Here is a 13,277-nt window from a genome sequence, read left to right on the forward strand (position 1 = left end):
TATTTAACTAAAATTGGTAGATATGTTACAATATTTTAATGTGTGAATTACACGAATAGTCCCTATGGTTTGGGGTAATTTGCATACTTGATCCCTAACTTATTTTTTTAACTCGAAAAGTCTATACTGTTTGTTTTTGTTACATGCTTGGTCCCTACTATTTGTTTTTGTTACACGTTTGGTCCCTGTTTTACCTAAAAAGACTATTATTTAAATAGAAAAAAAATGGTGAGATAGGTAAGGTAAGGTGAGGGAGTGGGTTTAGGGGTGTGTTTATTTAATATAAATTAAAAAATCAAGGCCAAAATAGTACTTTTAGATAAGATAGGGACTAAGCGCGTAACAAAAACAAACAATAGGGACCTTCCGAGTTAAAAAAAGAAGTTAGAGACCAAATGCGCAAATTACACTAAACCATAGGGACCATTCGCGTAATTTATTGTATTTTAATATTCTACTGAAATTGTTAGATTTGTAAGAGTATTATAATAATTTATTAGAATTTTTTAAATATTTGTAGTTTAATATTCTACTAGAATATTCTCACATCTTAAAAATTCGATTTGAATATGTACAATATAATATTTTATTGGAATATTCTCACATATATTTGAAAAGAATGGTATTGTTTTTTATTTTTTTGAATAATTTAAATGATGAAAATAATACTTAAAAAAATTCAAATTTTTTCATTTATTCTTCATTGTAAAAATATTTTTTTATCTCCAAAATGAATGACTAGGATTGCGTCCTAATGTTTCACATAATATGATGACCTCATATTAACCTAACTCTCTCTCTCTCTCTGTGTGTGTGTGTCTTGCTCTATCTCTCTCTCTCTCTCTCTCTCTCTATATATATATATATATATATATATATATATATATATATATATATATATATATATATATATATATATATATATATATATATAGAGAGAGAGAGAGAGAGAGAGAAGTAGGTTCATGCGAAAACATAAATATCTTGCGAAAACACAAAAACAGATTTTATCTTATAAAAATCAAACACATGTACTATAAAAAAATAAATTTATTAGCAATAAATTAAAGATAGTAAGTTTACATTGGATGGTGTTATGATAATATAGATTTAAAGACGGTTTTAATAATTTTTTTTTCACGTTAATCATTTTTAAATTCATGTTTTCATAATAAAAATGTTAAAAATATTTTGCTTATATGAAACAATTTCTCGTCTATCATCGATTATCATCATGTATTTCAAAGTTTGGATGAATTATTTTCCAAAATATAATGTTGATGTCACACGATATCATAGGTTTTTATTGTTTTCGCGTTGTCGCAAATTATTTGTATTTTCGTATTAACCCTCCCGTGTGTGTGTATATATATATATATATATATATATATATATATATATATATATATATATATATATATATATATATATATATATATATATATATATATATATATATATATATATATATATATATATATATATATATATATATATATGAATTAACATTTTATAAGTTTATAGATTACTAAGATTTTCATAACTTGTTATTTTAACCATTATAAATTTATTATTGTTTTATATTTTGTATTAAAAGCAAAAATAAATTAACCAAGTGCCAATTAACTTTAGACTAAAAATATGTTAACCAATCTCTACAATTTATATGTTGCATTGGCTTTTCAAGACAACGCATTTTTTTTTTGAACCGGTAAATAGAGGGTAACCCGACCCGATGGATCAGGAATGTCTGGCGGGCCACCAAGAGGGGCACCACTCACCACCAAAGGGAATGAAGAATCGAACCCACGCCAATCCAGGATATTTTTTTTATTTGCTAATAGTTTAGTAAGTATTTTTTTTCTTCAGTTATTTTTATATGCAAAATTTTATTCAATTTAACCGGTTAACCGACCCGAATAGACTGAAACCGAACTTTATTTGGTTTAGTTATGATTAGATTTAAAAAAAAAAATCAATAAACCGAACCAATTTAACCGAATAACAGAAAACCAAAACTAATAACACCCCTACTTCAGATGTTGGTTAATTAGTTCACCATATGTTTTATATGCATGACCTTAACCCGAATCAGAATTAGATGAAAACACATACTCGCTATTCTAATTCGTTTAAATTGTGCATTTTAAAATGTTATAATTATAAAATAATCCTTAATGTTCTGTCAAATAGTTATATAAACATGTTTGATTTACAATATCGATATAAACGTAAAAGAAGTCGATCTATCAACAAAAAAAATAACAATCAGCACAAAATAAATGCATCTTCGTTATTCTATAAAAACCAACAAATGGAACGTTTTCCATTATTCTGGTAATTGGCCTCCCTCCCTCCACTCTAAACCTCGCTAATAAGCATGGAGACTGGACTCCGGTCGACACAAACGAGGGAAACTCGCCGGAGAATAATATTGTTTCCCCTACCATTTCAAGGTCATATAAATCCTATGCTTCAGCTAGCAAACATTCTCCACACCCAAGGTTTCAAAATAACCATCATACACACCGAGTACAACGCTCCCACTCATTCAAACTATCCTCACTTCACCTTCAACTCCATCTCCGATCGATTTCATGAGATCGAACACCAGTTGCCGACGATCCCGGCGCCGGATCCCGGTCATTTCCTCAATTACCTTAATAGAAGCTGTGTAGATCCGTTTACGGATTGTCTCACTGGGCTGTTGGCTGAATCCAATAAAGGGTCGATCGCTTGTCTTATCACAGACGCCGGATTCTACTTCACACAGGCGGTGGCGGACACACTGAAACTCCCTCGGATGGTGCTGCGAACAGGCAGTTTATCTTGCACCACTGCTTATGGCGTTTTACCCATTTTCTCTAAATCCAAAAATAGTTGCTTTAATCTTACAACAGAAGGTACTCAGTTTCAGATGTTTAATTAAGTGCAGGTTCATCGTGTACGTATCCATAAAAGCGACGAGTTTAATGATACATATACATATACTCTTCATTACTAAAGTATATCAGTTCAGTTGAGATGAGGTTGACGTTTTAATTGGTTCAAAAACGAACTCAAAACGTACAATAACAGACGTATGATTTAATTTCCTTACATTTGGATCATGAATAATGTTAATGTTTACTGCAGATTTAGATTATGAAGCAACAGTGCCGGAATATCCGCTTCTGAAAGTCAAAGACGTCATGAAAATGACAATCAATCCAAAAAGTTATGGCGACTTCCTCACCAACATGCTTAAACAGATGAAATCGTCGTCAGGGATCATCTGGAACACCTTCAAAGAACTTGAGCAACCTGCTCTAAAAACGATCTGCCGTGATTTTCCATGTCCTAGCTTCACTATAGGCCCATTAAACAAGTACTTCTCATCATCCTCCAGCAGTTTGATCGAACAGGACAAGACCATTCTGACATGGCTAGACACCCAAGCTCCCAAGTCTGTGATATACGTAAGTTTTGGAAGTGCTGCGCAGATTACCAAGTCGGAATTTCAAGAAGTGGCTCATGGGTTGGTGAATATTGGTTTACCGTTTTTGTGGGTGGTTCGACCAAGGGTGGTTCGTGGTTCAGAATGGCTCGAGTCTTTGCCTGAAAGGTTCCAAAAAGAAGTGGGTGATAGGGGACATATCGTAAAATGGTGTCCTCAACAAGACGTGTTAGCTCATCCAGCAACGGGGTGTTTTTGGACTCATAATGGATGGAATTCAACATTGGAGAGCATATGCGAAGGTGTTCCTATGGTTTGTTCGCCTTGTTTTACTGATCAACCAATAAATGCAAGATATGTGAGCGATGTTTGGAAGATTGGTGTTCTGTTGGAGGATGGGTTTGAGAGGAAGGGCATCCAGATGGCACTTAGAAGAGTAATGATGGATAAAGAAGGAGAAGAAATGCGTGAAAGGATAAGTTGTCTCAAGAAGAAGGTAAACCTCTCTCTCAAAAAAGGTGGATCTTCTCATCAGTCATTAAAGAGCTTGATTGATTATATTTCATTGCTGTAATTACTTGTATAAGTTGCATGCGCGCATTAATTAATTACTTGTAAGAAGCTACATAGATGTTACATTTTGAATAAGATCATTCATGATATATAATATTATGATTTATTATTGGCTAATGATAAGAAGATACATAGTATATATAATATGTATGGATTAAGTTAGTCACAATATTTTTAATAACTAGTTTTCTTTTCACCGAATAGATCTTTGAGAAATAAATAATGATCAATGTACTAAAATAAATATAAAATATATCAAAAGAAAATGATTTCTAGTCTAGCGGTATCCGGTGCTGCCCAATTGGATTTAAGGTGTAGTTTAGGAGTATTTATATTTGCCGTTTCAAAAAAGAAAAAAAATATCAAACAAAACAACTCATCACTAATAATAAGAAGAATTAAAATGCATGGAATATATGGTGAAAGGGGCTGATGGCTTAACACTACAAGGAAAAAGGCCATTACCGGCGACAAAAGTCGCCGGTAAAAGTCCCAAAAGTCGCCGGTAATACTAATAACGGCGACGCGTCGCCGGTACTGCCTCGTCGCTACTGCTTCGTCGTTATTGATCAGTTTGTCGCCGCTAATGATAAAAGTCACCGCTATTGACTCTGTCGCCGCTAATGAGTATTGTCGCCGCTAATAAGCTAGTCGCCGGTAAAAGTGTCGCCAGTAATAACTTCCGTCGCCGGTAATTTTTTTTCAATTTTTTTATTTTTTTTAATTAATGATTTTGGTTGCCGGTGATAATATTGCAGGTAAAAGTGTCGCTGGTAATAACAATATCCGATTAAATATCAAAACTAATAGTGTCGACGCTAATTACAAAACAAACATCCTATTAAATATCAAACATAATAGTGTCAATGCAAATTACAAACAAACATCCAAATACAATTAAATATTAAAAGTCATAATATCCGAGTAGCAAAACAACAAAATTTTTACAATCTACCAAGTAGCAAAATGTGACAACATATGCAAATAAAACTCATCCTTACATACCATCATCGTCGTTCCCATCGTTTCCTTGATTATTTTGGGATTGAAAAAACGAATAAAGCTCATCCCTACATGTCGGGTCGGCGAACATTGCACGAAGATTTTCCAATTACATAATTAATAACAATATATATAAACTTATAAGTTAGATCGTCAAACATAAACAAAAACTATCAAAATAAATTGTTATTTTTAAACTAACATAGAAAACTAAAGTACATTGCTATTTCTTGCACTTGGGACAAAAACCAAATTACCAAACTTTTTAGCAAATAATCACCACAAAACCAAAACTACCAAATCAACATGCATTTTACGATGCTAAAGTAGATTGTTATTTTTAAACAAAGATAGAAAACCAAAGTACAATGCTATTTCTTGCACTTGGGACAAAAACTCAATTACCAAACTTTTTAGCAAATAATCACCACAAAACCAAAACTACCAATTCAACATGCATTTTACAATGCTAAAGTAGATTGCTATTTTTAAACTAAGATAGAAAACCAAAGTACATTGCTATATTTTGCACTTGGGACAAAAACCAAATTACCAAACTTTTTAGCAAATAATCACCACAAACCAAAATCAACATGCATTTTACGATGCTAAAGTAGATTGCTATTTTACCTGTGATGGTTGTGATGGTGGTTGTGATGGTTGAGAAGGCTGTGGAATCGTCGGGAGACCAGAAGGTTTGCGGCCAATGCCTCTAATGTGGCCACGTCGCTCTCCTAATAATTTCTCGAACGTAGCTCTTTCTTGAGCGGGCGTTAACTCACTTTCACCTTGAGTTTGTTCTAACATCTCTTCGACTAACCGATTTTGTAACTCCCAAAAGTGAGTAACAATTAAGTATAAATAAACATTTAAATATATGATAAAATTATAATTAAATACTTACATATTGTTGTTCCGATTCAGCAGTAACAAATACACCATTCTTATCGGTATGAGCTTTGCGAAATGTTTCCACTCTCTTAAGGTTCTGTTTAACTTTAAAAATTAGATTATATTTTAAATAAATAATTACATGTATCGTACGGTACCTTCTTATAGCAAGTACTACTATACGAGCTCGAACCCCCACGATTCACATTTGTTTGCTTTTCACGAATTTTTTTGTTCCTTTCTGAAGCAATTATGTGTTCGTCAGTTTGAAAATACTCAACTGTCTTCGCCCAGTTATCAACAAGCATACCATCCGGAGGATTGGCCAATGCTCTCGGGATATCTTTATACCCTCCGACCATCTTGAAATATTCTTTTGCGTCGGCTTTACGCTCTCGATAACCTTTTAACAAGGTTGCTTGAAAACTCTCTGCCAATAGATTAGCTTGTGCATCCTTGTACATTTGATTGAGATCAAACTTTGTCTACAAAAAAAAGTTAACCAAGTAAAAAACAATTATAGTTAAACCTATAAAATATATTTAAATAAATAATTACCGCTAAATGTTGTAATACAGTGTCCTTTATATCAGGGGAAACTCTTTTCCAACTCCATTTGTCAAAAGGGACCATCTGCCACATTGTTTTTCCAACTTCTCGGGAAAACATGTCTCCCGCCTCTCCTAAGGGATTAAATGTGATATCCCTATTATATTGCATGCCAATTGGTTTCCCCTGGTTCTGTAAGATTGCTTTTTCAAGCTTTATATTTTTAGCTTTTCCTCGAACTTTCCTTCGGGCACGTTCCTCAACTACAAATGTAATTAAAAATTATTAGAAACGATATTTAATTTATGATAATTGAACAAAAATAGTAAATAAAAATTCATGATAAGACTTATTGTCCTGCTCGTGCTGGCCAGAACCTCTACCACCTGGGAAAGGTGGGTCCTCAACTCCGTCTCCCCCATGTCCACGACCCATGACAACAGCCATGGTAAACAAAAACAAAAGCCACACTCTCATCATTTCCTAAAAAGTTATAAGATATACAAATACAATTTTTATTACAGATACACATTACATAAAAACAAACATTTAGATAGGAATAAACATTTCCATTTAAACTAGAAATCTAAATAAAGTTCATACTACAAACACATATTACAAATACACATTACATAAGAACTATTCTAATCAGAATCTTCCTCATATCCTTCAGTGTCTTCTTCGGTATCATAATCAGAATCGGTTTCATCGTAATCAGTCTCGCAATCAGAAACATCATTGACTCTACCAGTTGGCGGAGGAACTTCAGATGCACTTTCTACATCAACAACGACTCTAGGAATGTTTTGAAAGTACATGCTGAAATCGATAAAAAGTGGAGCATCGGATGAAGAGATATTTTGAAGTGCATCAACATCGTTTACATTTTCATGTGAGACATTGTCAACATTTTAAACAAGGTCATCGTTCGATGGTAGATCCCAAATACTTCGATGATTAAGATGCTCGACAACACACTGATGGTTATTGTTTGGCTCTCTGATGTAGAACACTTGTTTGCCTTGTGACGCATATATGAGTTGATCATCTTTGTATGCTTCGCGTCGTGTGTCGATACTGGTGAAACTATCACTAGAAATAACTCCTGTTCGAGTATCAAACCACTTGCAACGAAATAGTACAGTTGAATAATCATGTGTATACCTCAACTCTATGATCTATTCTAACTGGCCATAATATTTCTCGCCTTTCTCACCCACCGCTAAAACCCCAGAGTTTTGTGTTGTACGCTGTGTGTCACGACTAAGTACCATAAACCTAACACCATTGACTATGCATGCGGTGTAAGAATAGGCATTCATTTGCGGGCCCATTGCAAGAGCCGGCAACTCTTTGTGGAATTCTGGAGATTTTTCTATTTTCATTTGATGAACCTAATGTCAAAAAACGCTGGAGGATAAATCAATTCTAACTTGCACAAGATTGCAATAATGTCTACTTTTGCTTTCCTCATATCCTCCACCTTCAATGTTCTGGAACAAAGTTGCTTGAAAAACGTACAAAGATCTACAATAGGTGTATAAGTATCTTTGTCTAACAACCCTCTTACTCCAATCGGTATCAAACGTTGCATAAGAATGTGGTGGTCATGTGATTTCAACCCAATAATGTTAGTATTGGTATCGCTCACTTTCTTACTGATGTTAGAACCAAACCCATCCGACAGTTTAACCTCTTTTATAAATTGACAAAAGAGTTGTCGACTAGATTTCGTGAAAGAGTATCTTGCCTGGGGTCTATGAAACCTGTCACCATTTTTTTGCAACCATTCATTTCTCCGAATGTTTAGAATTCTCAAGTCCTCTCGTGCATTTGATGTGTCTTTGCTTTTATCGTTCATTAGGAGAGTACCTAACAAACTCTCGTCCATATTTTTCTGGACATGCATGACATCTATGTTGTGTTTCAATTGTAGAGAAGACCAATACTCGAGTTCGAAGAAAATGCTTCGTTTCGACCAGTTCAACTCATAATCTTGCCGCTTTGTGTAACACCCAAAGTCTTGAAAGTCCAGAAAGTAAAGGAAACCCTAGATTTAAGGGGGACTTGGTGAGTCTAAGGAGGAACTCGGTGAGTCCGAGCGGGATCCGAGTCGAGGAGTAAGTGACCGACTCGGCGAGTCGGCCAAGGTGACTCGGCGAGTCTGGTCTGTGCAAGGAAAACCCTAAATCCGGGGCTTGGAGCCTATTTAATCGCCTCATTCTTCTTCTTAGGGCTCCTTTGCTGTCTCTCACACCCAGAACGTCGCACCCTAAGCCTCCATTGTGTTCATTCAAGCTTTTAGCCATTTTTGGGTGGTTTTAAGGAAGAAGAAGAAGGGGGAATCTTTGAAGCATCAAGGAGTAGCCTTGGATCCGAAGTTTGGGGATCATTTCAGAGCATTTGAAGGTATTAAGTCGTTTCTCTCCTCCAGATTTTCCTTGGTTATGAGTTTTGGGGCTTTTAGGCCATGTTTAAGATCAATCTCGAGCTTAAGGTCCAGATCTGAGGTTGCTACCTCAGATCCATGCTTGTTTTGGTTGAGAATCCCGTAAAGTATCAGTCATTGAGTGGATTATGGAGCCTCTTGGTATTAAACCCTAGTTTTTGGTGCTTTTTGCCTTGATCTCCCTCTCTACACGTAAAGTTTGCAACTTTACGTGAGGAGTAGGCTTGGGAAGAGTAGATCTACGATTTGGAGTCCCTGCATGACTCGGAAGTCCTCTGCATGTTGTGGAACCGAATGGACTCGGCGAGTCCTTCGAGTGGACTCGACGAGTAGCTTGAAGATGAGGAAGAACTCGACGAGTGGGATGAACAGCTCGTCGAGTCGGATGAAGATGGGCATGAACTCGGCGAGTTGGATGAACAACTCGGCGAGTTGGTTGGAGATTGCCTTGTGCTTGGCGAGTCTGTTATTGGACTCGACGAGTCAGGTCGCATGGTCCCAAACCCTTCGAGTTAAGTCTCGAGTCGGCAAGTCGAGCCAGGACTCAGTGAGTTGATCAGGTCAGGATTCGGGAATCAGTAGACTCGGCGAGTCAGGGGCTGACTCGGCGAGTCAAGTCGCGATTAGAAGGACTTTGAGCATAAGAACTCGGCGAGTCAGTAGGTGGACTCGGCGAGTAGGGTTGACCTGGAAGGTTGACTTTGACCAGGACTTTGACTTGGTTAGCTGTCAGGGGTCAGTTAGACTAAGTATTGCATTGTTATTGATAGCTCGGGGAGCCAGTAGAGCAGGAGTTCAGTGAGTGGTCGGGCAGTAGCTAGTGGAATCATTAGCAAGTTCAGCCAGTGCAGGTGAGTTTCCCTTTGTATGAATGGGTCTACGGCCATAATGCTGGCCCGTGTAGTTATGAGTAGAAGACCCGGGGGTTAGCCCTAAGCACAACATGCTAGTATGATATTCGGACGAGGTCCAATGATAGAGGGCGGGTGCCCAAGGAATGGTTTATGTGATAGTTTATACTTGTTGTCTGTGTGATACTTGTATGTGCCTGGTAGGGAGGTGAGGGTGGGCGAGGTCCCGTATCTCACCAATAGCAGAGTGTGGATGATGTTCCACATCTCAGTAGCAGCAGTCCAGGGGTGAGGCCCAAGTTAGGAAAGGAGTGAGGATGGGCTGGGCCCGTATCTCACTATCAGCAGGAGTATGGACGAGGTTCCATGACTCATCAGTAGCAGGACATGGGCGGGGCCCAGTGATAGGCGAGGCCTTAGAGCAAGAGCTGTTAGTATATGTTTAGCTTATGTGATGTTATGTGATATGTTTATGTGCTATTATATGTTAGTGGGCGAGGCCCTGTGACAGGCGAGGCCTAAGTGAAACAGATCTGTATCCGAGCGGGGCTCGAAGCCAGGCGGGGCCTAGAGCGGCGGGGCCGTTGTATCGGGCGAGGCCCGATGTAGGGGGCGAGGCCCAGGATAGCGGGCGTGGCCCAATATGTGCAGTATGTGGTTTTACATGGTATGTGGTAAGGTGGGGAACTCACTAAGCTTCGTGCTTACGGTTTTCAGTTTTGTTTTCAGGTACTTCCAGTAGCAGAGAGAGGAGCTCGGGGTGATCGCATGGCACACACCATAGATTTGTCAGCCTGGGAATGTTTACTCTGATAATAAACATGTGTTTTGAAAACTTATACTCAGATTATGTTTTGGAATGATGTCTTTGGTTAAAGTAATGTTTTATTAAAAAGAAATGTTTGGTCTTAAATTTTGGGATGTTACAAGTTGGTGTCAGAGCCTTGGTTTGAGGGATTCAGACATGCTCTTGGGTGTGTCTGAACTTAAACTGAGGAATTGGTATAAAAGTTTTCAAAATGGAAAGCTAGTTTTGTAAAAAGAGAGTTTTGAGAAACAAAACAGTTTTAGAAAAGCAAAAAGAATTCAGAAAGATAAGAACTTTGAAAAGAGAAAAGAGGTGTGGTGCATGCAATCAACCGAGCTCAAGTAAGTACCCCAAAATACCCATACAAGTTTATGTTATGATTATCAGTTGATAGAACAGCATGCTAGAATAGGACTAAGGATCTAGGGATGATGCCTTATGTGGCTGTTATTTGTGCTTTTGAGATGTATAGTAGTGCTGAGTAGACAATAGTAGGATAGCCTGTTTAGGTTATGCTTGAGTTGTGAGTTTGTGTTGCATGCTAGTTCAGATTCTTGCTATGTGAATATGATTGCTTGAGTATGTTATGGTTAGATTTTTCCCTTGTTCGAATGCTGCTTGCTTTGTGCATTGTGGGATTCTGCGTGATGGGAGTTAGCCATTAGGTGGATACGACGCGTCACGTGCGATCAGGGTTGAATAATCTCAGAGTGCTGGATTTGGTCCTATTGCGCAGCTCTTGTTTGAGTCCAACCGTTGTAGGGACGAGTCTTTTACTTGAACGATTATCTGAGCCTCGTCGCATGTGATGGTATCCAGGTGATGGCTAATTGGCATCACAAGGAGACCTTCAGCAGCTGAGGACTGGTTTGAGTTGAGTCAGAGGTTTCCCTAGGGTAAGCCTAGGATGAGATAGTGTTGGGAGCAATATTAGTGGATAAGGGACCTGGTGGAGTCAAAGAAATTCCTGAGGAAAGTATGGATAGATGTGGAAGGTAGTATGGGCCCGTACTACTGAAAGCAGAGGATCCGTACTCGATTCGGGAAAGGCCGAGACAAGACCGGGAACCTGGTAGGGCATGTTTGGTCTCGCATTAGTGATGAGTATTCTGATAGTGGTTGTGGTATATTTTCAGCATGGTGACATTGCAAGAGAGACCAGCGGGCGGATTAGGCGCCGGAGAGGGATCAGGCTCGGGTTCAGGGACCGAGCAGCTCGAGGAGCGGATGAGAGAGTTGATATCAGCTGATGTTACGCGCAGTATTCTAGCTCAGACTCCTGTGATCTTTGGCACGATCAAGGAGGGTACACTGGAGATTTTGGATGAGAGGCTGGGAGCCTTCCGTGCTGAGATGATGGCATTGATGGGAGCGCGTACCTTGACATTTCGAGAGTTCAGAGCCTGCGGGGCACCAGATTATCATGGGGCTAGGGACCCCATTGCTAGCAGCAGATGGTTGGCTGATGTAGCCAACACTTTTCGTTCAAGCAAGTGTCCCGAGGGGGACAAGGTCAGACTTGCTTCCTGTCTTCTGAAGGACAGAGCAAGGGATTGGTGGGAGGAGATTGGTCATGCTTTAGGGGATGATGCCGCGTTGGACGCGATGACTTGGAGCGATTTCTCGGCCAGGTCCAGGGCGGAGTTTTCGCCAATGATTGAGGTGCAACAGCTGACACGAGAGTTTCAGGATTTGACGCAGACTACTGAGACTGTGGCGGAGATCACCGCCAAGTTCAGGGAGAGGGCTCTTCTTGTACCGCAGTATGTCGCGGATGAGGAAATGAAGAAGGCTCGGTACCATGAGATGTTGAGGGATGACATCAGGGAGTTCGTGAGCAGATCCAGCTGTAAGACGCTGCAAGATATGATTTCTCGGGCTAGAGAAAGGGAAATTGATTTGGAGCAAATCCGGAAGAGGAAGCCAGATGAGGTTCAGGTAGCTGCGGGTTCGGGCAAAAGGCCCAAGGGATCAGATTCGAGATCGAGGGATCATCAGGGCCGCAGTCGGTGCGGAAAGTGTGGCAGGGCGCACGGGGGCGCGTGCAGGAGTGGTAGCGGTGGTGAGTCTGGCTGTTTCAAGTGCGGTCGGACTCGTCATTTCAGCAGGGATTGTACTGTTACTGCCGTGCAGGGAGCAGACTTGATATGTTTTCATTGCAACCAGCGGGGCCACAAGAAGGCCCAGTGCCCCAGTTTGTCTTCGGCAGGACGGGTGATGGCACCCGCCCCTACAACCTTGAGGATCATGGATGGCCGTCAGGGTCGGGTAGAGGCACCTGCAGCAGGGAGCAGGGCTTTTCAGATGACGACCTTGGAGACGCGAGCATCGCCGGACGTTGCAGGTATGCAATTTCCATTTTCAGTTCTTTTATTTGTGCATGATTATATTGTTATGGTTCCGCATCATTTTGGTATGAGTATTTTGTTTTGAGTGGTTGATTGTGATCGAGTTATATGCCATCTGCATACCTTGGATATTTGTATGGTAGTAGGGGATGTGCTCTGTTGAAGAAGGTTTCAAAGGAAGCAGTAGATGTAGCATGCATGGAAGGGTTTTGGTGCGTCTTGTTAGTTCGGAGTGGTTCAATTGTAACGCCCGGGTTTCAGGGCTAAGCATTTTTGTCAATGTAATAGTCTAGGTCAACTCTTGTAACTCTTTTTGAAGTAATAAAGATGAAATATTTGAGTATTATGTGAATTATGTGTGTTTATGTGT

At 39.1% G+C, this 13,277-nt stretch overlaps 1 protein-coding gene across 1 annotated transcript; it reads left to right on the top strand.

Moving 5' to 3' along the window:
* The first annotated feature begins 2,278 nt into the window (after positions 1–2,278).
* On the top strand, positions 2,279–4,075 carry LOC145090801 (UDP-glycosyltransferase 76G1-like). Its single transcript, XM_079028873.1, has 2 exons — positions 2,279–2,903; positions 3,136–4,075. The coding sequence occupies exons 1-2, from the start codon at positions 2,381–2,383 to the stop codon at positions 4,008–4,010; spliced, it is 1,398 nt and encodes a 465-aa protein (XP_078884999.1). The 5' UTR covers positions 2,279–2,380; the 3' UTR covers positions 4,011–4,075.
* The last annotated feature ends 9,202 nt before the right edge of the window (positions 4,076–13,277 follow it).

This window comes from Lactuca serriola, chromosome 2 (genome assembly GCF_051521515.1).
Source record: "Lactuca serriola cultivar US96UC23 chromosome 2, Lser_US96UC23_V15, whole genome shotgun sequence".
In the NCBI taxonomy this organism is placed as follows: domain Eukaryota; kingdom Viridiplantae; phylum Streptophyta; class Magnoliopsida; order Asterales; family Asteraceae; genus Lactuca; species Lactuca serriola.